Consider the following 27,832-nt stretch of genomic DNA (forward strand, 5'->3'; position numbering starts at 1 on the left):
TTCAGATTTCTTAAATCTAGGGAGAAGCTGTTTTCCTGAAGTGTTTCTTTCAGTGTAATGAGTGTAGTGGATGAACTATGACAGTTTATTTACAAAATAGGATTTAATCTTGAAACCATGGTAAAAATGTTTTGGAAGCCAGTTTCTGGCAGATTGCTATGTCAAAAGCCCATAAACTGGTGAACGTATTTTAAGTTATTTTGAAGTGAGTTTAATTCAGAAGAACCACTTTTCTTGGCTTCTAACCGTAACATTCAAACCACAAAGAAGAAAGCCAAAGGGTAGAGTCACCTTTGGCTTGATCTTGGCCTGGATGTGCAGTCGTATTTATAAGCCTTGATCATCCCAAGTGAAAAGAATGTCCTGAACAATTTCATTTATTATAATACATAAAGCCAGAAACTCACGTCCATCCTTTGAGGACAAAGAAATATAAAGCATATTCTTCTAGTGCACAGAGGAACCAGTTCAAGGAATCAATCCATTTCTTTTTGAATATCACTGGAGTCTAGGAAAATGAATCTTCAGCTATAGGTGCCAGTGGAGCTTAAACAAAGGTAGAGAAGAGGAGAACAGCATTAAGGCAGTGGCCCAGGTGCTACTGGGCAGGCACATGTTTGCATAAAGCTGTCAGTCCTCTTTTTAGTCAGAGAGACCGTTGCAGGCTGAAGTCATGCAACTGCACCTTAACTGCACCTGCAGTTGGTGAGTTTGCTCCAATAAAATCACTTGTCTGCATTTTGCTTACTTCAAGTGTTTTGTTCCTGAGTGCACTACATAACACCAGGAAGAGTTTCTAGAAATTCTCTTACATCTATCAAGTCATAAACTAATCTAACTAACAATAAACACTAAGGAATTTGAGATATTCTTTATCTGTCTTTTCAATGGCAGGCGGATTAAGAGCCTATTGTCAGAGTGACTGAAAACTAAGTCTGAAAAATTGAAATTTGGAATACTGTTGCTAGATAATTGAGAAGTTGATTACTAAGGGGGGATGAAGTGCTTACAGCAAATCTAAAGAGATATCCTTATAGATGAAAACAAGACAGGAGTCACTTTTATTCTTTATTAAAGAATGCTCAGATGCTACTTCCATTAAAATAAATAGGAATGCTCCTAGTGGAACAACATTGGGGCTTCTCCATAAAATGTGAGAATAAAATGATCAAATAGATCCCTAGGACTAGTCCGTCACTTCTTTAAATAGTATAATAAATAACTGTTCTTGGTGTCAACTACTCTTGATATCCGTGTTTGTAATGGAGCTTTGCATTTAATGATACATCTCATGACCATTGGAAAGCATGGGTCAAGTTTTGAATTACTGGTCAATGCACAACCCTGTAAGGGCTTTACTATGCTGTGTAAATAATGATACACTGCACGAGTAGAACCTTGCAGTTTCAGCATCGCAGCACTTCTATCTAAATCTTTCCTTGCAGAGAAAGAGAAAGCTAGTTTTGTAAGGGCTGCATCAATGTTGACCAGTAATATCAACTGTGGCCTTATATGAAGTATAAATCCGATCAAGTGCACACAGCACAGTATTTTAAGATGGGAAGTGAAAGTTTCTGTGCTGCCATAACACCAAGACAAAGATCTAGGGCAGCACAATGTGACAAAGAAAGTAATATCGTTCACATGAGAAAGTGGTGGTCATTCCTTTACTCTTGTGGATACAGCCACTCACTATACCAGCTATTTGAAGCAAAACATTTTTATGTATCTCTGCTGAACGACTGCCTTTCAGGCCCCTGGATTATTACACTACCAGTCTTTAAATTAGAGCTGGCACTTAAAACGGATGTCTGCTACAACATCACATCTGTAGAGATGGCTCATTGCACACCATAGCACCACAGGAGATCAGCTTTGAAGCTGTAGCAGCCCATAATAAATTGTAGTGTTTGTCAAACAAACTTGTTTTCTCATTCCAGAAATGTACTTGAAATATGGTGGGGTTATTTTGTATTTTACCAAAGAGATGCATTTCACACACCTTCTGCTTTCTTTTCTGTTTCCTGGAATTGTAAAAGGGAACGTAAGAAGCCCAGATGTATGAACAATAAAGCCAAATAGCTCTTCTCTCTTATAGCAACTTATGAGCTGGATAACATGAACTGTAATCAAAATTTCTTCCTGGTTTGTATATTCCATGGATCTCCCTACTGGATAGATTCTCTCACTGCCACCTTTCCTTTAGAATAAGAATCAGTACAATTTATTGAGTCATTAATTGATATTTGATAAACTTAAAAATTAGCATCTTTGAGACTTCCATTTTGTATGATTTTATTTTTATTTAAAAAAAAGATGGGAGAATGGGTTAAAATCATTCTGGAGGAAAGACAGATAATGCACATTCACACCATCCTATAAACCTCACATCCTTAGGAAACCACAAAAATAAAGTACAAAATACTGCTTGAACTGTTTCTCAACGTCATTCTATCGCAGCACATTGCAGACATTTTTGTAATATCATGTGATTTCCATATATTTTAAGTAGCTTTCATCATTTTTTTTTATATAGGATTAAAACAATCCCTTTGTAAAGGCTCATCATGACAGTGCTTTAAAGTGCCATGACTGTCAGCTCACAAGTCTTCTTAAAGTTGGATGGCTGACATAATAGCGTCTTTTTTTTTTTCACTGACCTAAATCAAATATTGGATGGATCAAGACTTCTCCCTCTATAATCTCAAAGGAGGGATTTTGTTTTTGTTTTTTTTTAATGTCATGTTCAGCTATTGGTTACTTTATGCTGAGCTGTGAACTGTGTGGTTATTGGAAGCAGCATTAAAAGCCAGGGAGTGCCTCTGTTTTCGAGAATGTCTATCACTCTGCTGTTTTAGGCACCCGACTGGTTTTAGAATATATTTACAGCCATATAGGATACATATTAGACCTGCAGACATCAAAGATGAACAAATCCAAATTGTCCAGAGTGAAGAGATTAAAAAAAGTATGGAGGGTGAGTGAAAAATATGCATTCGTCTATTAGAAAATATTGCAGTGGTGAAAAATAAATAACGAGCAGATGATTTTGATGTTTACTGACAAGTTGTCCTGCTGCATGCATGTTATTTGATCAGACTTTTTAATTCAGGGTTTGATTGTATGTTTATTATTTTGCAGATTCACAAATTTCTACAGACATTAAGCATTCAGTTTAATATAACTTTTGAGAAAAGTTTTAGAGAATTTGAAACAACATTTGTACCGTAAAAATCCTTGGGGAAACTAAGTGAAACTTATTTCCTCAGTGGCCTTTAAAAATGTCATTTAAGGATGGATAAATAATAAAAACTCATTACCCCCTCATTTCTCCTCAGGCTGTGTTTTAGAGCTGAGATATACTATGGAGCTCAACTGTATGGAACGTGTTTAAAGCCCATGTACAACTGGAATCTAGCATGATGATGAAATTAATTAAATAACAATAGAAAGTCATATATACTTTATAAACAACTGCATGTCTTACATGTTTCAAAATAAGACCAGAGAGAAATTCAACAGATGATTCTTTATGAAATGTGAAGTTAATTTGGGGCAACAAGTGAAATGGGCACCTCTCTGATGTCTTATAAATTGTTTTTTTATGGGCTTTCTTGAAAGGTTTAGGCTCAGTTTTTCCTATTTTTAAATATGACGGAAACAGTAGTAATTTTAAAAGCAATTTTACAGTCATTACATAAATTTATTTGTATTCTTTTAGGAGAAGGGGCTCTGATACCAGTTAATTAAGATATATATTTTTTTGCATCATCCGTTGAATAATGTATATATTCTCTGATCTGAAAATCTGTTGACTTACTTCCTGGTAATATTGATTTGAGTATTTAAAATTAGTTTTGTTTTGAGATGCCATCAATGTTGAGAAGTGATTGATTTCCATAATATGCAGCAGTTTATAGTCAGGACATAGAATAGTAGAGGATTTCCACAGTTTTAAATCTGCCTTCAAGTAGGAGTAATGTCTCTATTTACAGTTTTGTTTGCTGGTAAGTGTTATTGCATGAGTGAAAATTATATTTTAATCATCATACAAGTTTCATTTGTGCAAATAGGCATGATTTCCTTAGAAATTAAAATATATCCATTAAGCATAAGTAGATATTATATCATATTAAGCGACATGAGATAATTACTGTAGTCAAAGCATGGTACTTAAATGGGCCCTGGGAGCAGATTAGTTTTAAGAGATGAAATGTCCTTCTTGGATAGAAATATTTTATTTGCCTATAGCTGTGTTGTGCAGCTGAACACTTTGTCCTTTACCTCCTATTTGTAAAAGCTATTAAACTGCAGGCTATTAAGCATCCTTTAATTGATGCATTTTCTCCCTAAAGCATTTGTCCCTGTTCCATCATTGTGATACCTGATATTTCAGGATAATATACCCCAAAATTAAATTCGACAGAAGCAAATGTCAGTTTTAAATGCTACTGTTTCTTTTTTCCCTACTTCAAGCTTTTCTAGATGGAAGCATGTCCAAATCTCAAAACAGACGTTTATTGTTGGGATTAAAACAGAAGATGTAGACTTCTTATTGTGCGGAGTATGCATTTATAATAAGCTATAATATATTTATGCAGGAGATTATGTGTCTATGATATGGTGCACACTCCCTTCCTCCACTTAACTCTTGGCACTAAAACTCTCGGCATTAACTTGCTCAATATTTATGGATATGTCAAAATTATGATTTACGCTGTACTTACCATTAACATCCCTTCCAATAGTTTTCCATAGTTCTTGCCATCCTTCAGAATACAGTCATAAAATGAAGAGATTAACAGATAATTAAATTAAATCCTTAATTACTTGGGGATGATGAATTCACTGTGTGATTCCAGAAAGGTATAGAGAGACTTTTTCACAGGCAGTATAAATTGAAACCAATGGAGCTATAATGATTTATGCCTGCTTGAGGATCTGGCTCATACTGTTAATTATCTACTCTCCTTTTAAAAACATATTAATAAAAATTTGATGTAGGTACTGTTTATTAAAATGTGAAGTTTTCAGTATATTTTTGAAGTATTATATGCATTTAAAGTTAGCATTGCTTGAAAAGTATTGGTGACTTTTCACACAAGGTGGAAAGTCCTTCATCAAAAGGCAGGAAAACTTCACTTTTGCTTCTCCATTGGTTTTTTGACATTCATGGGAAGCCTCTCATTGTTTCAATTAATCCTTGATCTGGCCTGTGTTTCATGAAGTTCTCCAAAGTGTTGGCATATATCACTGGTAGTTAAATCTTATAAGATGTTAAGCAAGTATCCACGCCTACTGGTGAGGTGGCTGATAAATAAACATCCCTGAAAATATGGCCAACTCAGCTAATTAAGGACAGAAAGTTAAACTTATTGGAAAAAAAGTAACAGGAAAATTAATTATAGGGTCAAAACCAGCAGCAAGAATGTGCAATCAATCTTTCTGCACTCAGTTCTGAATACATCTGCTTACAAAACTCTCCCAGCAGTCATTATAAAGAAGATTACAGATTACAATATTTAATAGGCATGGTGGGCTAACGTGAGGTCTGAAGACTATAATGTTTAACTTACATTCTGAGCTGTCTTGAGAGCTCATTAGTAATGGTTGTTAATGATGTAGAGATATTTGGTTAACACTTGCACCAAACTTGGAAGGAACCCTGTGCCAGGTTTTGTTAGTAATGAGAAAGTAAAGCAATCGTCATGGAAACACGAAAATTGATATGAAAGTATATAATGGCTACTTCAAAGCTACTGAGTCTCTTGTGTAAACCTTTATTTAGAAAATGTTTAAAGCACACATTATTTACTCAATAGTACAGCCCATTGTGATCCATCATACGTATGAGTATTTAAGCTCGGGATGTTTTAATGGATTTTTGACCTGGTAGACTGTGACGGCTATAAACCCCTATTATGGTCTTTCATGCCAAGTGTTTGAAGGGATGTTTGGAGTAAATATGCCTTTTTGAAAATCCCTGTAATTTCCTCTGGAAAGTACTTATGGTGGTGGGCTGAAGCAATTTGTTCTCTTCAGGAATAGCTCCTGACCCTGTCACTGATTCCATCAGGAAGCTTTACTCCCCTGCTTCATTATTTGTGTATTTTAGGCTGTAAATTAGGATACAACACTGATTATGGAGCAATTTCTCTGTCTCACTGCTTGTTGAAAACATGTCTTGATAAATATTATTGTAGGTGGCTTGTGTTACTAGGGTCCGAGATGTAAAAAGAATGTCTTATTTAAGTGTTTTTAAAATACATTATTATTGTAAAGAATTACAGCCTGACAACCCCCCCACCCCCAGAAGCAGCAAGGCTTAGATGCTTAAACCTGTTAAAAGAATGTCTATCCAGTCTTGTAATCATGACTTTTAGATGAAAAGGCTTTCATCTTCCCTCAAATAGCAGTGACCTGCACTTTCATTGCTGAGACATAGGGTATGAATGCAACTTCCAGCAAGTGCAGCCTCATGTACTCTGTTTGCTCTCCATAACACATCCATCAGGCATCAATACGGTGGAGCTTTAAACCTTTTCAGAAAATGCCATTTCTTTCTTGCAGTGTGCTGGAGAGATACTCGTGGGTCGTGTTTTATCATAGCAACATGCAGGGGCTCTGCCTGTACTGCCCAAGAAAATATATGCACATAGTAAAAGCTAATGGCACAGGTCTGAATGAGCAAAGATAGATTTGGGAAGGGAGAAATTTCTCCATGGCTTCTTCTCTGTCTCTTCTAGCTTTTAAGAGGAGACTAATGGGTGCCGAAGTGAATCAATTAGCATTCCCCCCCTTCCATCTTCCAGGGTGCCTCTCTGCAGCAGGCACTAGTGGGAGAAGGAAAGCTGGAAGAAGAATGAGAAAGAGAGAGGAGGCATCTGAAAATCTTCAGGTGACCCTCAGCACAGGCAGGCAGAGAAGAATTTGGGCAGCCTCTGGCCCCTGGCTGAGCTGCTCTTCCCCTCTTGCCGCCAAGAATGAGCCTCCAGCACCCATGGGTGCCTTCGCATGTGGAGATGGAGCAGCCCTCCTGTGGCAGTGGGGACCTGCCCGATACTGATCTGGTTAGTGCTGGCAGGTAGGAATGGGGGTCTGAGAGGCACAAGGGTGAGAGAGACCCAGCAAACCTCAGGTACAGGGATGAGAAGTGGGTTGGTGGAGCCACTTAAATTGATGTCACAGACCAAGAGAGGGATCTGAGTTTGTGCTTTTGTAGTCCTTTCTTCACTTTCTCCCCTCCTCCCCTTTGGTGGCTTTGTGATCAGCTGGCAGAGAAAAGGAGGAGGAATGAGGTATTTGGATGCAGAAACTTGCAGCACCACTGTTTCTACTGGGAATCCTTTGTGCTCAGGTAAGTGACTGGTCAGAAGGAGCAACAGCAACTTATGGGACTTGTAGCCCTCATGTTTGCTAAAGATTTGGCCATGTCCCCTTCAAGTCCTCTGCTTTCAAGCACTTCCCAGAACTGAGTCAGGAGGCTCCATCATTCTCCACATCAGACTGATGGTTCCTGCCTGGCCCTGGAGTCAGCTTCACTGAAGGGGTTTGCTTGGAGTGTGCTCATACAGGTGAACCAGGAAAACTATTAAATGCCAAACAATTGCAGGTAAATGCGAATCAATCACTTATTATTTTATCTTTATGGAATTGAAAATGTCCAATTGTTTATCTCTGTGAGGCTGTTTGGCACTGCTGTTCTGTGGATAATGCATTTTGCTGCTGAGAATCACTGAAAACAAACTATATTGATTGTAAATAGCAACAGAAAACATTTTAACATGTACTTGGGCATGGCAGTTAGTGCTACAGAGGTCTTCCTTGCAAAGATTGGTTTGCTTAAACTGGTCTCAGTTATCTGGGATCTGTCCTAGAAGTAGTGAAATAGGCTATAAATCTCTAGAAACATAGATTACAGATATAAAGCTTATAATGCCTTTAATTACACTTAATTATTAATATCTGGTGTATTTGTTTAAAGTGGGAACTACTTAATTCACTACATACTTCAGTGGTAGATTTGTCTTAGTGGCATGGTTTGGTTGTAGACTTGATAGTGCCAGGTTTACACCTGGTCGACCTTTTCCAACCTAAATGATTCTATGATTCTGCTTATTCCCCAAGGTCAGTAAGGGACTCCCAAGTATGGCAAAGCTGTTAAGTGTAAACTGTATTAGAGAATTTACATTCTTCCCTATCTCAGTAACCACAGATTTAGTAAAGCAATCTGAAAATCTATCCTATTGCAACTCTAGATTAAAATGTAGAATGAGTGAAATTACATGTGCTATTTCAAAATGCTGCTTCAGTTTTCCATTTAAGTTTTGCAAATCCTATGGCTAAAAAACAATATTGGAACTTAACAAACAACCTACAAACCCTTATTCATGTGATTTTACTCATGAAAATAGTTCTTTCAGTTTCTTGGGGTACTGCCCATAAAATTAAATATATCCATAAATGTTTACTGCACCATCAGACAAAATTCATAACATTGTTAAAAAGATAAATCAAGTTCACTGTCCTGGCAATCGTTTGAGGTATAGATTTGATTGTAATTTAGCTACACCATAGCTACACAGATCAGGAACCTAAGGATGGTCTTATAGGGGACTGTTTATTCATTTCCCTCAACTTTGGGATGTAGGACCCTGACAAGAAACTACCAAGGAGACCTCTCTGGGAGGTAAAGGGCCTCCCCCAACATTTTGAGTGTCTTAGCAAGTTCCGTTCACTTGGAAGTTATTTTGACTGAAAATATAGGAGAGGCTGCTTTTTTATTGTTGGTTTCAGTTACAGTCATAATAAGGATGACATCACAACCACTTTAACATAGGGGCAGCATTTTAACAAAATTTTGCAGATGAAGTAATGCTCTCAAGATATTGCACTGCACTTGAAGCACTTCAGCAAGGTAAAGCTAAAATTAAGAATTCAGCAAGCAAATGAAAACATGTATTTAAATTGTTTTTCAAGTGTTCACTTTTGTTTTGTAAATCACTTTTCACCTGTGATCCTTTTTTCATGATAGAGCATGGTGAGAAGTTGACTGCACGTCTATTCAGAAGTCAGTCTTGCTGATGCCGTGCTAATGGCTCTTTGTAATCACTGGTAGCAGTGACAGCATGCTGTACAAAATTTACTTTAGCATTTCTAGTCAGCATTTTCACTGTGAATGATGAGATCTGGGTTTTCTGGAGTGAAATCCTGGCCTGCTTGAAGTCATTGGCAAACCTCCATCGGCTTCAATAGGTCAAGAAATAGATGCTGAGGGCCTTCTGGGTGAATGCATCTAATTTAACAAGCCATGTGGCACAGAGGCTTAGCTACATTGCTCGCACAGTTAGGTAGCTCCAAATATTCTGCTTCTATTTAAATGAGATACAACACATTCTTAATTAATTTATTTGAAAAAAAAAAATATTAAGAGAGGGGAGAGGGGGAAGATGGCACTGGAATTCAGCTCTCCTATTCAAAATGAGCAGCCTCTCTGATTTTGCATTCTTTACCTCCAGGGTGGTGGGACCTCTTACCATAACAGTCTCCTTTTGCTCTTTTCTGAATATATCCACATGGGCTGCATTAGCATATGTTGAGCTCCCATGGACTGCGTTTCTCAGCACTAAAAAAACAACCATGGTGAGATGGTACTTGGCCTTTGACTCATTTGATATAGCCACAATGATTTTCTTGGTAGAATCCTGGGTTGTATTAAAAGAATCTATATTCCACTACTGGATATAGGAGCTTGAGTCTACTCCTCCTAATTTAAGTTTCTAAATAGGATCTAGCCTTTTCCTTCTCGTTCCAAGCAGGAAAAAAGGTGAAAGCTGTGAAAAAATTGTCTTCCTGAAAGTGTTAATGAGGAAGAAGCTAAAAACTAATGTATTTACATTCAGCAAAAATAGCTTTTGATGCAAAATAAAAGGACTTTTTATTGCCCATGTTCAAAGGACTGACAAAATGCTGATATAAAATAAAAGCTCCTATCTCAGACATTTTTAGTACCTCAAATCGCTTCCTCATTAGCAGGATTTGGGCATTTCTCTGCCTGAGCCCACCACCAGTGGGCTGAATCACTCCTGACTGCAAGTTTTGTGGTCCTTTGAGGGCCTGTTGAGACAGATGGGTCACCCTGCTCAGCTCTGTGCCGTGGTCCCAAAATGAAGGCAGATCATCTTTGAGACATGCTGCCTCCTGGTCACCCAAAGTGGTGAGAAGTCCCTAGGATCTAATGGGACTGTGGGCACTGGGCTGTGTTGTGACAGAACTTGCTGGTACCACAGACATTGACCCTCTCTCCAACACAAAGTGCTCAGCAGGGAGAAGCCCTTTACGATTTGCTGATATCTCTATTGAGAAATGCCTTTCTTGCAGAGGCTTTCTTACACTACTTAGCTGCAGTTTGCCTCCTTTAGTGGAGGGCAATTGTTTATTACTCAAGGGCTCGTGCATCTTTGATACGAGGAATAGTTTACATAAACAAGGAAGCGCATGAGCCTGGTCCAAGCCAACACCTGAGGAATGCTGCTGCTGGTTAATCTTGCGTGTGCTCTGTGCTAAATTGAATATTTAATCTGAAAATTTTATAGGTTATATTCATGCAAATTAATGTGCACGATTTAATGGCAAATAACACAGTCAGTGAAGGCCTACTTATAATAATTTATTATTGCTTTATTTTTTTTTAAAGAATGGTTGAGGTTGTATTTCTTGACCATGTCTCCTAAAGGGTAATGGTGACTTTTCCTCCTTTGCTCAGCAACAGCACTGGAGGGTGGGAAGGTGAAAGTATCCTTGATGTGTGGTGCAGAATATCTCTTTGGTAGATAATTGCTGCATTTAGAGAGGGTACAGAATTAATGATATGGTGTCCTTCTGGCAAAAAAATCACACATATTAGAGAAATGGTTATAATAGCTCAATATGCTTCTGCAAATGCAAAAGTTTGCATAATTACACAAATTTGGTGTAAAAGCAATGATTTCTCATGGCAGTAAACAAAATGGGTAGTCTTTCAGTTCATAAAGAATTTGTTTATGCAAACTCTGGAATTTACTGAACTCTGAGGACTTGCTTCCTTTGCATTTAAGTGTTTTGCTACGTGATCTAGGTCAAGATGGATTTTTTGCATGTAGTTATCTGCTCATGTCTTCAAGTAGGATGACCAGCTTTTGCCCACACCTGTTATCATATGGCAAAAATCAGAGTGGTCTACAGCCTAGACAGAAGGCATTGTAAGATGGAAAAACGGTCAGGAAGTTGTTTACCTCCTTCCTTCTCAGTGAATTTTAGACAGTTTTACCACAGGTCAATAAAGAGAAGAATTTTCCTTTCCATCTCACTATCAGAGCAACTCCCAGATCCCTTTTGTCCTTGCTTCAGACATGCCATTGCTGTATTTATGGCTGTCTTTCTCCCATTATCATTTCCTTTTATAACTACTGGATTCCAAATAACTGATGTGTGAGGCAAGGTGGAAAAATAGTTGTGTTTTGACTTTGTCCCATAATATCTGCAAGGGAGAAGAAGGGGGACTTCTGCACCCTTCTGAGGTCAGTCTTAGTTTTGTCATTCTTGCTGATTGGTGAAAAGGAAACGCCCTTTCCATTTTTTGCACAAAGGATAGGACAGCATCCGGATAAGCACGATGCTAGTAGGTAACCTTCTGTAGGCAAAAAGCCCAAGAGGGCATATTTAACCAGAAGGGTGGATGGAGATCTGCTAGGGTACATTAGAGAGCATGTGGCTTAATTCATTCAGCCACAGAGACGCACAAGCGGAGAGAAAAGGTCTTTCTTAGTATGTTGACTGTTAGTCTCAATAGACTGTTAGAAACTTTCATCCTTGCTATTGAAAGCTTTCTGTCGCTCAAAGTACCCATTTGTTTTGAATGTCTTGGTTGAGTTAATGTATTACGGTAGCTGAACTGCATTAAGTGTAGTAAAGCTGCTTCCCACAGATGTTCTTATAGAAGGGTGCATTAATTTACCCCAGGGTGGTATTCATATCTAGTTTTTAGACTTGTACAAAGCCTAACCCTTTCAAGCAAGGAGGTTTTAGAGGTGACTTGGTTGGCCTTTTGGGAATATGGCCAGACACCTAGATGGAAAGTCAAAAGTATGATAGAATTTATGATCATTTGGTTTGAAGCTGGGATCTGGTCTGTACAGAGGGTGGTAAGGATTTCCACTATTACTTGCCATTCCTTCTCTTGTGCTGTTGCTCCTCATAAAGCTTGGAGCAAACACTTGCTGGACCACATGAATGAAACAGGTTTACGGCTGCTTCCTGCATTTCACTGTTTTTTATTTCTTCTATGGAACTGTTGCTAGAAGCTAAATATCTCTCAAGTAGTAATTTGATTGACAGTAAGTAGATGGGATATTACTGTCCTCAACATCTGCTACAGCTTCAGGCTATGCATGCAGCTCATAAGGAAAAAAGTCCTCTTGCAGAAGGACACATCATCCCACTGTCTTTCTTTTGGTGAAGAGCAATTCCTCCCGGAGCACGTCAAGACTGATAGATGGCTGCAACTAAAAGCTGTGCTGGGGTAGACTGAAGATTTTGGCACTTCATTCTTCACAGAGGTACTGCAAAGAGATGTGACATAGATACTTCCAGCTCCCAGCTTCAGTCATGTTACCCGTCAGTTCTATCAGAATCATTTATCTGCTAGAAAAATGAAGCAATAATGGCATTTTATTACTCAGAAGAAGTTCAGCTTGTTTTAAAAGCAATAAAGTAATAGTGAAGCTTGGATCTTTCTTGAAAGACACATAGGTGCCTCCTCTGTTTGTGATTATCATAAATTATTTATGAATTATTCTCCAAGAACTTTTTGTCTTTTAAATGTGAACTAGCTTTTGTCTGTTTAAAACTAATTGATTTAGTCATCTTGATACTACAAAAGATGATATGTGGAAGCTGTAGGTATTAAGTATAGCAAAAGTATCTGCTTTTCCAGTCCATTCCCTCAAGGCTTGATGATTATGTTAGAATTTTCATCTTATATATATATATGCACATTAATTTTGACCATGGCAGTGTACAGACTTGGCTTTGCAGTGGGGTTACATAGAAGGCATGCATTGAGCACGTCCATGATGCTTCCTAGGTTCACTGTCTGTGCAGTTTGCTCTAGCTGCTCTATGCACAGAGCTCTTCTGAATGGCAACCTAAATTAGACCCTGATATCCATCTACTAAATACAAATCTGTCAGAAACTCTGCCCTGCTGACAGAGCTACCTAAAAAAGAAGGGATAACAGTGCTTTTGGCAAGACTCGACCCACTGCTCGGGCCAGATGTTAGCTTCTTCCTCCTAGATTAATTTCCAATTCTAGTTCTAATCATGCTTCTATATAAACTGATTGTATTTCTAATGTTTCTGTTTACAAGCAACCTTGGTCTTTTCTGAGGTCTAGCTCAGGGATTGTGTTTGAGTGGCTGGACACTGCTCATGGGCATTTTTCAGAGAGAGTGAGCTCTATGCAATATATTATTAAAACCTCTCAGACTCTTTCTTTCACCATTGGGACTGCTCCCAACTGTGAGTCAGTTCCTGCTTCCTCATAACTGAGCATTCAGGGACCCATGGGAGTCCCAAAAGAGTTTTCTCCTTGGCACAGATTGCAGCAGGTCAGCATACCACCTTGTGCCCAGGGCTTCCTACCTTGCAGGGGATCCCAGGTGGGTGTGTTGCTGCTGGCACCCTTCAGATATGTGTAAATCGACCCTATTTTCTTCTCTCATCCTCTTCTTACGGAATTTCTACTCTGCCTGTTTTACAAGAATACTTTACCTCCTGATTTATGATAAAACTATTTCTAAAAAATATTTTTAAGAGATCTCATTGTCCTCTCTTCCTACCATAAGAAATCCAGAAATCATATTTGCCTTATCCCTCTTTGGTTTGCTTTCTGCTATAAATTTGTCTGTCTGCTTCAGCACCCTCTTACAGAATAGTATGCAGAGCAAGAGGAAACGATAAAAAGATTGGAACAATTAGTGTATGAAAGAACATTAAAAACATATGAAATGCTTTGGTTTAATGATGAGTAATGTGGAGACAGATTTATAGCAGTCTACATATTTATGGAAGATATAAACCTGACGAAAATGAGAAAAATATTTCTCATAACAAGTTGGAGTTCAATTTACCTTAAAGAAATGAAATTTTAAATGGAATAATGTATGCTGAATATAAAGCAAAGCTTCCTGCCTGTAACATCTCTTCAGCTATGGAATAGTTCCCAGGGGATGCAGCTAAATCCTTTTGTCATTATATGAAAATTTTCAACTGACCTAGAGGAAACACTAAAATATTGATTTAGGATAACACTCTTGCATCAGTAAAGAGATGGTCTAAATGATCTAATGTTTGGCCTTGTTTTCCATCACTAATTCTCAGGATCCAGTGGTCTTTGAATTTGGCAAGATCTGCAGAGGATAAACAATTTCAGAGATGTAGTTTCTAGGTTTTGTGATATGCAGTGAGGATAAGCAGCAACTGCTGCAATGAATTCCAGCTTTTAGGGGGTTATGATAGTACCACACCTAGTTGCTTTGTAGACTATATTCTATTTTAGTTTGATGCTGTTTGGGGAAGAAAAAAAGTTTCTTATTTTCTCTTTTTTGCACCAGAAGTGCTTTCATTGGAAATGCTAACATTATTCTGTCAGAAGAAGTGTCTGTGCGGTGTGATTCGAGTGGGTCCAGAGAAAACAATCCCTTTGGACTACCTATAGCAAAATGTACTGCTCAGCCCTTCCAGAATCATTAGAAATTTCATGGGATAACACAAATAGTAATTAATTCTCAAGTAGCCCTTTGAGGTGGGCAGACATCAGTATCCTCGTTTTACAGGCTAGGCTTCTTGGAAAGATATTAAATCTCTTCCAGAGTCGGAGGCATGATGTGAACATGGAGTTACTCAGCATTTTTCAAAACCAGCTTACTTTTGTGTGTCTACATATGGGCTTAGTCGCCCAGTATCTTAGTCTCCTGCTAGTATCTTTACACACCAGCCCAAAAGAACTGATGACAAAGTCTGAATGACAACATAAGTATTAGCTTTTTCCTCTACTCCAACTTTTCTGCATGTCTGCTTTTAAACAGGCATTCCCCATTCTAGTGCTAGCATTTTCTTCAAAGGGTTATCAACAGTGCCTGCTTGTCTTGTGGCCTGTGTGAATCTCTTCCTGCTGAATACGCACTGGGCAGATAAGGGGGATGGACCCAGCCTGCAGGTTTGTGTGCTGTGATGTTTTCTCAGGCTTGAATGGGTCAAAACACTACCATTCTCCATGGCATGGACACTACCCACACCAGTGCAGACCTGCTTCAATCTCATCACATGGCAGCTCCTGAAGACTTAAGCATTTCTTTTCTTGGAGGTGCATTGCCAAGAATAGTAGCATTTCACCTGGTGGGAATTGTACCATAAAGGAAACAAAAGGATAAGATACCTGTGCAAGGCTTTCAGAAACTAATTGCATTTTGCACTATCAAAGTACATATACCATTCAAAATAACACACTAGTGTGCAATTTGCTTTGCAGACTCCAGACTTGAATTGGAAACCATGAGATTCAAAGAGCATTTTTCCAAAGAAGTGGATCTCCTACAGTACTAAATACAAATAATTTTATTTTGAATTTTACATACTTAGTAAAAGGCAATGCAGAGATGATGTCGCACATTTATGCATCACAATCACACAAAATGTATGAATATGTGATTATATGGATTGTAAGTGGTAAAGGAAATAAATGTGAAAAAGAAAAGATTTTCTTAAAATCAAACAGAATGAGAACAGTAATAGGCAGGTAACTTTAATCAGGGAGAAAATCTTTCCTGCTTTACCTCAGTTCAGAAGTGTATGTTAAAATTCAGGAGAGGTTTCCAGCCATCTGCTAATGTAAAGCAGGTTCAGCGCCAAGGAACACCGTCTTGGTACAAAATCAATCTGCCTTTTATTATCCTATAACTTGTATGAAGTTAGCTTAATTTCTCTGCGGCAACTAAATAAGGTATTATTAAATTATCTTAATACAAGCATGGTAAACGAATATCCATACTGCTAATATGGAGTTATTTTACTTTGTGCAAGTTATTTTACTTTCTGAATACATTTTTTCACTGATTGAGAACTCAGCTGGCTTTCTGACTTCTGCCCATAGAAAGCTCCAGGCCACTTCTTTAGAATGTCTTAACTTCTGATGGTTTCTGGAAATCTTTATTTTCTATTAGCATAAAGAAACAGTGCAGATGAAACAGTTATTACTTGTCTAAGCTCCTCCATGTATTCTTACAGTATTCTGGATATCTTGTTATTGTTTCTACCATTATCTTTTGCTAAGTAATGCATATAGGACTATAGAAAGACTGAGGATTAAATGATAGGACTGGACTTAGATCCGTGCTTTTGCCACTCTTCAGCATTACTTGGTATTTAGGTCGGTCATCTAAGGATTCATCTCCTAACTAGTAGACAGGCTTTCTTTGAATCTCTTCTTACTTCTTACCACATCTCTGAAGTGGTTCCTGAGAGGCTCTTTCATCCGTAAGCTCCTGGCATGCACAGATAGCTTCCTTATATGGCTCAACACAGTATCAAAGTCCATTATTTACTTTCCAATCATAATCCCTCCTCTGGCATCCCTACAGTGGAATACAGCTGGAGCACCAGCCTGTCTGGGACTCAGCTGAACGCTGGCTGAGGGATGCTTCATGGAAAAGAGATTTTCATAAATGACAAAATCTCCTCATTTGCAAGCCCAGTGCCAGGGACAAGAACTCTTCTTATCTTCATAAACTCAATACAGAGATGGAGAAAATAAAAAAAGGGAAAGAAATTACATACTTAGAAACAAAATATCAGTTTGACATAGATATGGAGTTCTTGGTGTCAAGCCTGATTCAAAAGAATTCAGGAACAGGTTCCCCAAGTCTTTTTATTCTGTTTTTATGTATATACATAAAAATATTTACTTATACATGCAGACACACGGTCACGTGTAGTCACATTACATATGACTGTGGATGTATGCATCCATTAGTTCTCAAGGAGAGCTATATTGCTTTACCAAAAGGTATTTAGAGAGAACTTTGAACACTGTAGTAGTAAAGCCATTCCAGCAGTACAAACTTGGGGAAGATGAACCTCTCTTAACTTAAAAGTACTCTGTGTAGGTTGAAAAACCTCTTTTCAACACTGTCAAATCTTTGAAGTGGAAATCTGCACATTGTGAGGGAGCGATTGAAGTGTGAGAACCACCTGCCCATGAGAAGCCTATAAAGGATACCCATCTGCAATGATCAGTGTGACTGTACAATACAAGCTACTGCTGTATGTCAGTCTCCCTGTGTATTTCTCCAGCCTCAATGTCAGTGTAGAGCTAATGCTGTAGCACTGTGGAGTTGCTCATCAAATGCAATGTCACAAGGACACCCTGACAATGTAAAGGGCCTTGGAACATAGAGCTGGTGTAGACAGCTTTGCTCATGGGCTGAGACAGAATAAGAGAATAGTAAGCTTTTTAACCCAGGGATGCAACAAGAAGAGATGGGATATCTGGAGCTGTTTGGTTGCAGGAGTGTGGCAGAATTCATAAGGAACTTAACTGGGAAGAAAAGTTGACCCTGGTGAAGGTTGCCGCTGTTTTTCACTTAAAGGAGAGAAATGCTCTTGCTGTGGTTTTGCAAAACACCTTGCAACAGAGTTCTGCTGCTGCAGTCCCTTTGGCCAAGAGACCAGCACCCTCCTACTCCCATTTCCATAGGCACAAGGTACTTGAAAGAGTCCTGTTCCAAAGCATCAAGGCTACATTTTCCAGGGATGTGCAAGCCTAGTCTTTTGACTGCGGTTTTTCCCAGTCTTTGTGTTACTCATCACAGTCACAAGCCAGATTTCAGAAAAGTCTAATCAAGATGAAAGGGTAGTGGCAAGCTGCTTGGTTATGTGATACCTGAGCAGACAGTAAAGTAACACTTGGGTAAAGGTACTATTAATCACTTGTAGTAGATACACATTTTGTCTGCAGTGAGAAAATAACCCTCTATTATTTCCTTTCTTTTCTCCTTTTGTTTTTTAATGGTATCCTTATGCTTCAACTGTTACCATAAAGCAACTGCTGCATATATATATAAAATGTAAGGCAAATTACAATGGCTGTTCAGAAAGTTTGACAATGTGATTTGGTGAATGTCCTATAACTTGTGAATAGTGTCTATCCTGTAAATATTTAAAACCCCCTCATTTCAGTAACACTGAGGCTTTATTTTCCAAACAGTTGTGAACACTGTTGCAGTGCTGTCTGGCCTTACTGTTGCAAAACTTAATGAAGAAAATGGGTAATTGCTGGTTTGAGCCTATTCTCAGCACATTTGGGTTGAGCTTGTATTGCAGTCATCACCACTTCCTTGCACAGACTTGTAATCTCAGACCATTTTCCCAGACTAGTGGGATAGCTTGGAAGTAACCTTGCAGAGATTCTCAGGCATTCATTTCACTAAACATATTCTGAGGCTGTGGGGAATGGCTCCCTGGAGTTTGCAGCCCCCTGATGAAAATGGTCGTGCTTCTATCTCCTTGTTTCTCTTAGATTATGTTGTGTGTAGTTTCCTCCACACCTCAAAACTAAGACTGCATGTCAAGTGGGTGAGAAAGATGTTCCCCTGGACAAAGCATAACTGCAGAGCCAGGCCCATTTTCCCCCTTAGTTGTAGATGTTTGACAAACATTTGCTTTATCTTGTAGATTGATTATTCCTGTTTTTTTTAAAAAAATGGTTGTAATAACATTTCCACACTTGCACGAGCATGCTGTGAAGATAATATCCACTGAGGAGGGAGAAATGTTCAGATGCTGCAATGATTAGGATTGGATTTGTACATAGATCAATGACAGTGAAACACCCTTGAATAATCTCTGCCTCAGAGCAAAATTTGACTTGCCTAATTGTCTCATTTTGTCTTGTTGGGAGACTAAAAGGTTATGGTAATACCAAGGGATCCTGTAATTCCTCTGTGGAATGGCTATGGGTAGTAGCTCTACTTTGTCTACACAAAGTTGAAGGAAATTAGAGTTTCAGTGCTCAGGAGCTGGAGGAATTTCCACAATAGTTTAGTTTACAAAAGGAATTTAGCATCTGTCCCACTGTTATTTACATGACAGTCAGTGGCAGAGAGGTGCAAATTAAGCCCATCCTATGTGTACCCAGTCAATAAGAGCAGGAGTAACAAAAAGTATAAAAATGTAGCTTTTAAAACAAACAAACAAGCAAACAAACAAACAAATGCTCTAGGATTCAGCATAATTTTCTGGTTGGCTTACATTCATACCTACCGATACCTACCAATTATCTATAAATACTCCCTAGAAAGCTCCTAGACTGACCAAGGATTTAAAAATGCATTTTACTATTAACCAGTATCCTATAATATGTATGTGGCTTTTAGTTTTGCTGACCAAGGGTCTTCCACCATCTTCCAAATCCTGCGTTTTAAAAAACCAAAAATGCTCAGCTCACACTCTCACTGAAATATTTCAGAGTCATTCCAGCTGTGTCTTGTTTTCTGCATTCTATAATGTGTACCAAACAATTGCTTTGTGGTTATGTAATTTGTAAAACTTATCTGCTAACTAAAAGTCTGATCCACTGACAAAGAAAAAGTAAAGGCAAGTGAAATGCCTTCTGTAAAGGTTAAGTGCATATTTTATTTGCAACAGAGGATTATGGATGTTCCCAGCAAAGTTTTGTGTATCTGAATAGCCTCGTGAAAATGAATTTTCTTTATTCAAAAGCCGTAGTTCTGTAGTTAGTGAATTTGCTGAATTTTGACTGCTGTGGATGGTCTCTGGAGTAGATTCTCCAGTGCCTACTAACATTATCATGTTCATCATCTGTTATTTCATTCTGTACGGATGTTAATTCTCCTCTGTCTTCGCTATCAGGCTGCTCATTTCCACAAAGCTTCTGAGACTTTTAAAATAGTTGTTAAACTTCACTTCTTTGTCAAATTTTGTTGAGTAGTCACAAGTCCAGAAGTGAGCAGAGCAGTCACACATACAGCATAGTTACATCAGATGTTTTCTTAGAAAATCAGGTTTAAAAAATCAGATTAAAAATAAGCAGCCAGTAAGGAGTTCTATGAATCTCATTTCCAATGTTTTCAAGGACATGGTGATGCTCTGCAAGATCTCAGCAGAGTTGATATTCACAGTCAGAAGCCAGAACAGTGAGAAGGGGTTTAGGTAACTGTTCACAAGTTGTTCAGGATCCTCTGCAGCAAATTCTCTGCAAAGAGATTGGAAGTTCTGGCAAAGAAAAAAGTACAGCAAAACTTGTCTGAGCAGATATCAACTACAGGGTGAGGTAAAGCTGGAAATGCCACAAAGTGTTTGCCCTCTTACCTCTGCTTTCTGGGAATCACAGAAAGAGAGAACATGCAAAGCTCGTCTTCCCTGTACTTAGTTTTTCAGGTGTTGATGGTTCCTGCTGGTTGCTGCTTCCCCAAATGATGAATCTATTGCTTCTGAGGGCAGATGAGGCAACACAGTTCATATTGTGCTCCACTCAGTAAAGCACAGCAAAATTATATCCTGAAAAGAACCCAGGATTGATTGTTGCATATAGCAAACCTTGCTTTAATATTTAGTGTGAAGATAATGCGTGTAACTTCTCTATGTGATGTCCTGGTTTTCCAATTTGATACACCCATTCCAGAGCACAAATACCCCTTCCAAAAGATCACAGGATGGAAAATTAGTCATAAATCTCTAATCTTTTCAGTCAAAAGAAGATGTGCTCCATATCATGTGAGATTCAACTAAGTAGAGATATGGATCCCATTTTGAGCAGCCTTCCACCTGTGAGCCAGCCTGTAAACCAATGGCACTAAACTAAGCACCTCACAACATTTTCTGGAGCAAGATGAAATGATGTTTAAGTACCCCACCAATTAATGAGTAATTAGCATATGCCTTCACTCATTATTTCATCAAGAATCTTGCTCTCAATCAAAAGACAGGCAATGAGAGATGCTTTAATTGTTCCAAAATAATTTTGCAGTAATTAGTCAGCTGCAGTCCTATGTAAGAGAATAAGTTGAGGATAATGGCAAGATGTCCTGAAGAAATATTTGTACCTAATGGTGATTACCTAAAAGCATGGTAATGCTTTGAAGTCCTGTATGCTTGTGGGAGGACGTGTGCCATACAGTCTTTGCTTTAGGCTGTCTAAGTACTTATCAGCTGAGCATAAATGCCAAAATTTCGCTCCTTTTTACATCTTGGGTCATGCTTCATCCTTTCTTTAGGAGTTAATGACTACAAAAAGAATAAATAAGGGAATTTTATATGTTCCTTAGGCTGTGTGACCTCCATTGTGAGGTTAAATCTTGTAATCACAGTTGTATCGATAACTTGATATATCTGTCATTAGTTGTTAACTGTTGCAACATGTCTCTTTTTGGCAAAATTTGAAACCCAGAGAAACAATACTATGAATTGTGGTGGCTGCATCTTATTATGTCTAATGGTAATGCAGGGATGGGTTTCAGAGTGGAAGCAAAAACCACTTCTAAAATTGAATATGGACAGCTATTTCTGTGAATGCACATAACTTTTTGTATTTGTGTATTTGCAGACTTCTACACATAGTTTGATGTTATTTCATTAATGATAATGAACACAAAGGCATGACTCAACAAATTGTTTAGTATCAGAGCCCTCCATAACTTCCTTGATAACTTTTATATTTCTGGATGTAAAACATATCAATTCTTCTGTAATCATAATTTTGGGATACTCCTAAATTTTCCACGTTAATCTAATAAATGTGAATTTACTTTACTTAGTGCTAAATACTGCATGAATTGAAATTAAGTTTTTTTTTCTTTTTCTGAGTACCAATAAAGCAATGTGTATTCTGGACAGGTAATTGAGCATCTGGCACTAATTGTGCTGAAGAGTATAAAAGATACCACAAAAGGCAGCCCAGCAGCTTTCCTTCTGTAGTTGTAACTTGCACAGTGCATCCTGTTTTCTTCCCTGTGTCTAACTCAGGCAGCTGTACAACAATTACTGTCAGCATAAATTGAGCAAGCTTGCAAATTGTCTTCAAAGTCATCCAAGAAAGCAACTTTATCCTTCAAAGTAACTGAAGTATTATGTTGATATTATATACAAATATTCATATAATTTATAAGTTTTCTTTGGGACAAGTTAAGTGCACTTTATGTGTTTTATCTAGATGAGTCCAAATGCATGGAAATGTGAATTATTCATGAGTTGCCGATGGGTTCTAGAAGTCTTTATATAGCTTTTGTTTGCTAATGCATTTGATAGGCTATTTTGTGCACTAACAGATTATATAGATAATGCTGGCAATAAAATAAATGCTAAATTATACATTTTGTAGTTCTACATTAAGAGGTAGGGCAGTGTGCTTCATAATTTTTCCTCTGTTCTACTTCACAAATCTAAAGATAATTGATACTGTGAAACTATCATCTAACTCATTGAAAATACACTGCCACTGAATTATTACTATATATGTTCATATAGAGCTGGCATTGTTGACCAATTTGTTAAAGCATTAAAAACCTAAATATCTAACCTGTAAGCCTCAATGTAATGCCCAGAGCCCGTTTGGGGCTTCATAAATTTGTAATATGAACAAATAGAACTTACACTTATCCACAAGATCTAAAGGTCTACTAACATTTCTTGCTTCTTTTTGTATCACAAAAGGTTTCTTATCATTTAAAACATTGCCAAGGCATAATCCATTAAAGTCTTCCATTGCAAAATAGTGAATCCTTCCAGGGAATCGACTTACTTTGATCAACATGGTACCTTGATCCTGCTGAGTGGACCAGCACTCCATTTTACTAATATCTGTTATGAAGACAAAAGGAGTTTTCTGGTGGGAGGAGCCTGCCCATTGCTTTCCTGACATGTTTGCAGAATCAATTTAGTGAAGCCTCTGCAAACACAGAGTGCACTACATGATGTGAAAGTGATACGATAGCTGGCTGCAGCTACCTCTTGGCAGATCCTTTGAGGCAGCAGCTCGCTCGTGCCTTTTCCCAGTCAAGCATTGCTATGATAATAATTAACCAACAATTACTACAATATGGAGTTTGAAGTGCTTCTCATGAATTGGTAACTGAGATTACAGTATGCACACATGTTCTAGGGCACTTTGCATGGGTGGATCTCCTCAGTGACATCAGCACCATGGCTGTTAGGCAGAGCTAAACTCTTCGCTTTGGGGTGTTCACACTGTCCTTGGAAACATTTGCTGACAGGTTAGCATTGCTCATGGTCATTTTTCATTAGTAAAGTCTTCTTAATAGAATTCTACAGTTTTGCACTGTCTTTTTTAAGATTTATATCTCTTCTCTACTGGCCATCTTGGTGTAAGATTTTGCTCAAACTCTGTGTTTGCATGGATAGATTGGGCGTATCCTTCCCCTCAAAGGTCAGCATTCAAAGGAACTGTTGAATGACTTAAACTCTGCTGCAGTTTTCCTATACACTTGTCAATGCTAACTCTGCCCCAGGTATGTGAAGTGGACCCTTGTGGATTTGAACACTTTGAGCCAGAGCATAATTCATCTTAGTCAAAGTTCCTAGTGTCAAAATGTGGCTCCTGTGGCAGGTAGGTATATTTTGGGTGCGCTGAGGAGATTTTTCACTGGAAATGGATATTTCAGCAGAGACAGAAAAAGAATAAGTAACCCTAGAACACAAAAACATGTGATTTAACAGTAGGGACAAGATTAGGAACCATCTTCTGAATGAGTGAGGTTACTTTTAATGCGGAATTTATAGCATCTGGATTCAGACTAGCCCATCTTAATTAACTTAGAGGTACTTTTCTTTAGGTTTTAAGAAAAGGAGCAGTCTGAAATGCAGTAAAAAGCCAAAGAGGGTTTGCAGTGCACATTTTTCCAAGTTCATACAGACTACCAGAATTCTTATTCTGTTGGCACCATTCAGGTTCATCAATTAAACTTTTCCCATTCCTCTTGAATGGATTCACATATACCCTACTCAGATATAGACCAAAAGGATCTGATTAATAGCGTTATACCATTCTTAAGGATCCCTGGTTATCCTTACCCATGAATTAAGCTCTTAAGTAGTTGAAAAACAGAGTGTTAACATTCAATGAGTCAGATTAACAGCTATTACTTGAAAACAATTTTCCATTGAGTTTTTTAATTTGCCAGTGGTTTCTCAGTGACGTGCTGAAAATGTTCTCCTTTCTCACTTCATTGTCTTTCCTTTCGTTACAGATTTTTATTTCTTTTTACAACTTAGTTGACAGTCAGTTGAGCATATTCCTTCAGGGGCCTATACTTACCAGAAACAAATTGCAAGAGATAATTTCAACTTATGAAAAAGTTATAAAAATGTTGTTTTGTTTTGGGCATTGTGTGGGCTTTTGTTGTTGTTGTTGTTTTGTTTTGTTGTTGTTTTTATTTAAGATTGTTTCATTTTTGTCTTGAAATTTCAGAGCTTTTTTGGATTTCCATGGGGAGGCACGGGTTAAAAGTCATTACAGTGCAATATAAACCCTCTTAAATTAAGTGTGTGGATGGATGGATGGATGGATGGATGGATGGACGGACGGACGGATGGATGGATGGATGGATGGATGGATGGATGGATGAACAGCTTTGGAAGGGATCCAAATCTTTATAAACTTTGTAAATTAGGATATAAGCACTTATTAAAACATATCAATATTCAATTAATCATTAATGTAATGGGAGCCTTGTTTCTATATCACTTAATGTTTATTAGTCTACAAAACATTTCCAAGCGCCGTAGAATATATTAATATGGACTACTGCTTAAACTTCATCTTAGGAACCTATTTCTCCATTGCCTTTTGACTTGAGCGTTTTTTTCACACTACGGAAGATTTAAGATGAAATGCTCCTAAATTAGAATTCTTCATCACTTGCAAGGTGATGTTACCTGGTACTTTTCTCATGCAGATGTAGTTACAAGGCAAGAGCTGAGAAGAGTGTGGAGATATCAAGCTTTATATGACCTGTAGGAGATACTATGATTTAGGAGCAGAGAGATGTAGAGTATAACCACAGTGTCAGTTTTATGAAGGTTTAACGTGTTACTAATGGAGAAGGGTCAGCATTGTCTCTCATTGAGAAACTTTGCCTCTTCTATTCCCTTTGAGTCCTTCTAGAGCTCATTGTAGCTCAGAATGTAACCTTACAAGTAAAATTCCAGGTAGGTCAATAGTAGGTTGGCAGCAGAAGGACAAATGATGGACAGAGCAGTGCAGCTCTGAAAAGTTGGGATCAGTAAGCAATACATGGTTAGGAAAGCAATTTTCTAGATATTCCTGTCACTCAAAATAGTAAGGAGACTGTGTACTTGCCCCCTTGAATCCATAAGCAATAGCTACTTATGGCCCTTTTTCATGTACCACACATTTATTCACATTGAAACCAATGTGGATTTGGTTTGGGTTTTTTGCCACTTGTTTTATATTTCTTCTCTGCTTTCCTTCTTGGGAAAACAATTTACAGAAGCCAAGAGATGTAGATTTCAGCTCTCCAATTTATTTTAAACATAACAAAACAGCTGGACTTTTCAAATCTAATCTCTTCAGAAGTTCTTTCCTGTCAAGTCATAAATTGCAGAATCTCCCGTATATAGTGTATAGAATCATTGTTAAGGAGATTAGGGCAATTTGTCCAATTTGATCTAGAAACCCCTTATTTAATAAAAACATGAAGTGTGGTCATACTGGGGAGAAAAAGAGAATATTAATGAGGCAATCATAAGATTTGATCTCCAAAAATAATTTGATAAGCTTTTATTTTAACAGAGGAATTAGAAAAAATTATTCACATTTTACTGATTTTATTTCCTATAGTCCGCAGAAGGACATAAAAATTATTAATAAAATAGCTATGTGAAATGTTAATTTAGGTATATCTTCTTACGTTCCCTACTTAAATTTTGTGTTCATCATTATTCTTCATGTAGTGCAGTGCTTTACAGCTGAGATTTCTGGGATATACACTTCCCAGTGACATTAATGGGAATGGTACATCAAAATCCACTAGATGGCTTTGAAAATTTCAGATATATTTTCACTGTACTGTGGAAATACTGCTGCATTTATCCTTACACCACCCTTCAGAGACAGGTAAATATACTTTAAATATATTTTACTGAAGTTGAACTGCGCCGAACAGAGATGTGAGAGGCATAATGGGCTTAATCCTATTGACTTAATCTGGTGTTGGAGGCATAATCATGAGACAAACCCATTAAACATTCATCAGCAAAACTAGCCTGATATCATATTTGCCTAATATTATTTTAAAAGATGAGTTAAGAAAAATCTATGGCACATAGATTTCTTTTTTTGTTGTTGTTTTTTTTTTTTAATGTGTTGAGGGTGGGCAGTGCATTTTCATATCTTTTAAAGTGAAAACCAAAACACGTATTTACATATTTACAACTGGCACTGTAATGTTTCATGGGAGACATAGCTCTTAAGCTCCATATTCCCTTCTCCTTGGAAGAACTACATGTTGTTTTCTCTCTTGAACTCAAGAGCACCTCTGGTCGTATCCATCACACAATAAATTGCCTGGTTACTGTGTGTAGTATGGGTTACCCATAGGTAAAGTGGCCAATCCTTTATTAGTCAAACCAGCATTTTTTCATTACAGTCATTTGGTATTAAGATTAACTTTTGCTGCAAAAAGGAGAAACCCATTAAGAACATTTTTATTTTGTTGAAAATGGTTTCTTATTGAAACAATGTGAACCAACTGATTATTTGTGAAACAGATGACTCCAGCTAGGCCAGATGCAGATATTTTTCCCTTCACTGCCTTTAATTTCTGTACAATTCCTCTGCACTTTATAATTGGTCTTTCCCCTCTATTCACCACTTGTGAGAACTCTTCTGGGGTACTGTGTCCAGTTTTGGGATCCCTGGAGAAAGGAAGACATTGACAAAATTGAGTGAGTCTACGGGAGACCACTAAGTTTGTCAAGGGCTGGGGAAGAGGTTGTGTGAGGGCGAGGCTGAAGGAGATGGATTTTTCCAGCCTGGAGAAGAGCCAGACTTGACACCTCTTGGAGGTGCACAGCAGAAAGTATGACAGGGCAGGGACACAGATTACAGCCATAGAAATTAATGAGTTGTAGTATAACTTCATTTAAATCATTTTGCAGTATGTCTTCCCATGAGAAGACATAGAAGGAGAACTCAGTTAAAGCTGTTGGAAGAAAAGAGTTACGAATCATGGGTCTGTGATTATGACAAGAAATTACAGGCTTCAGTAATGTGTGACAGACATCAGATATTAGGAAATAATGGTAGTGTTAAACAAAGGGGAGATAGGATCATCTTTCAGTAATGGGATCCCCATTACTGGAAGTATTTCAGCACATACTGGATGAACATCTTTCAGGAGTTTACTTAGATTTTTGGAAGGATAGATAGACAAAATAACCTCTCCCAGGCTCTTCCACATGTATTTTCTATGGGTTTTTTTGATAAAAGTATAGGGCAAATCTTGAGGTCAGTGCCTTGGCTCAGCTGCAATCTTCTTGTGTGACCTTGGGTACATCGGTTAATTTGAGCTGTGTTTCAACTCTCTGTCTCCAAAATGGAGATTATTATTATTAGTGTTTAGCATGAGAGGTGCAGTGAAGGTATAATCCATTAATGCTTTTAAAGCACTGGCATATTACATTAATGATAAAGATAAAGAAATGTCCTGGCCCTGCAGAATTTATAATCTAAAAAGGTCAG

General features: G+C 37.9%; 1 protein-coding gene across 4 annotated transcripts in view; it reads left to right on the top strand.

Moving 5' to 3' along the window:
* DPP6 (dipeptidyl peptidase like 6) overlaps positions 1–27,832 on the top strand; it is a 568,651-nt gene that overhangs the window by 239,375 nt on the left and 301,444 nt on the right. The window contains exon 1 of one of the 4 annotated variants that reach the window (XM_069859302.1): positions 2,859–2,977. The exons of the other annotated variants lie outside the window; for them this stretch is intronic. Coding sequence (XP_069715403.1) covers positions 2,927–2,977 — 51 coding nt within the window. The 5' untranslated portion in view covers positions 2,859–2,926. Of the gene's footprint in view, positions 1–2,858; positions 2,978–27,832 lie in introns of those variants that run through there. 4 annotated transcript variants of the gene reach the window in all.

The sequence above is a fragment of the Phaenicophaeus curvirostris genome, chromosome 6 (genome assembly GCF_032191515.1).
Source record: "Phaenicophaeus curvirostris isolate KB17595 chromosome 6, BPBGC_Pcur_1.0, whole genome shotgun sequence".
NCBI lineage: Eukaryota > Metazoa > Chordata > Aves > Cuculiformes > Cuculidae > Phaenicophaeus > Phaenicophaeus curvirostris.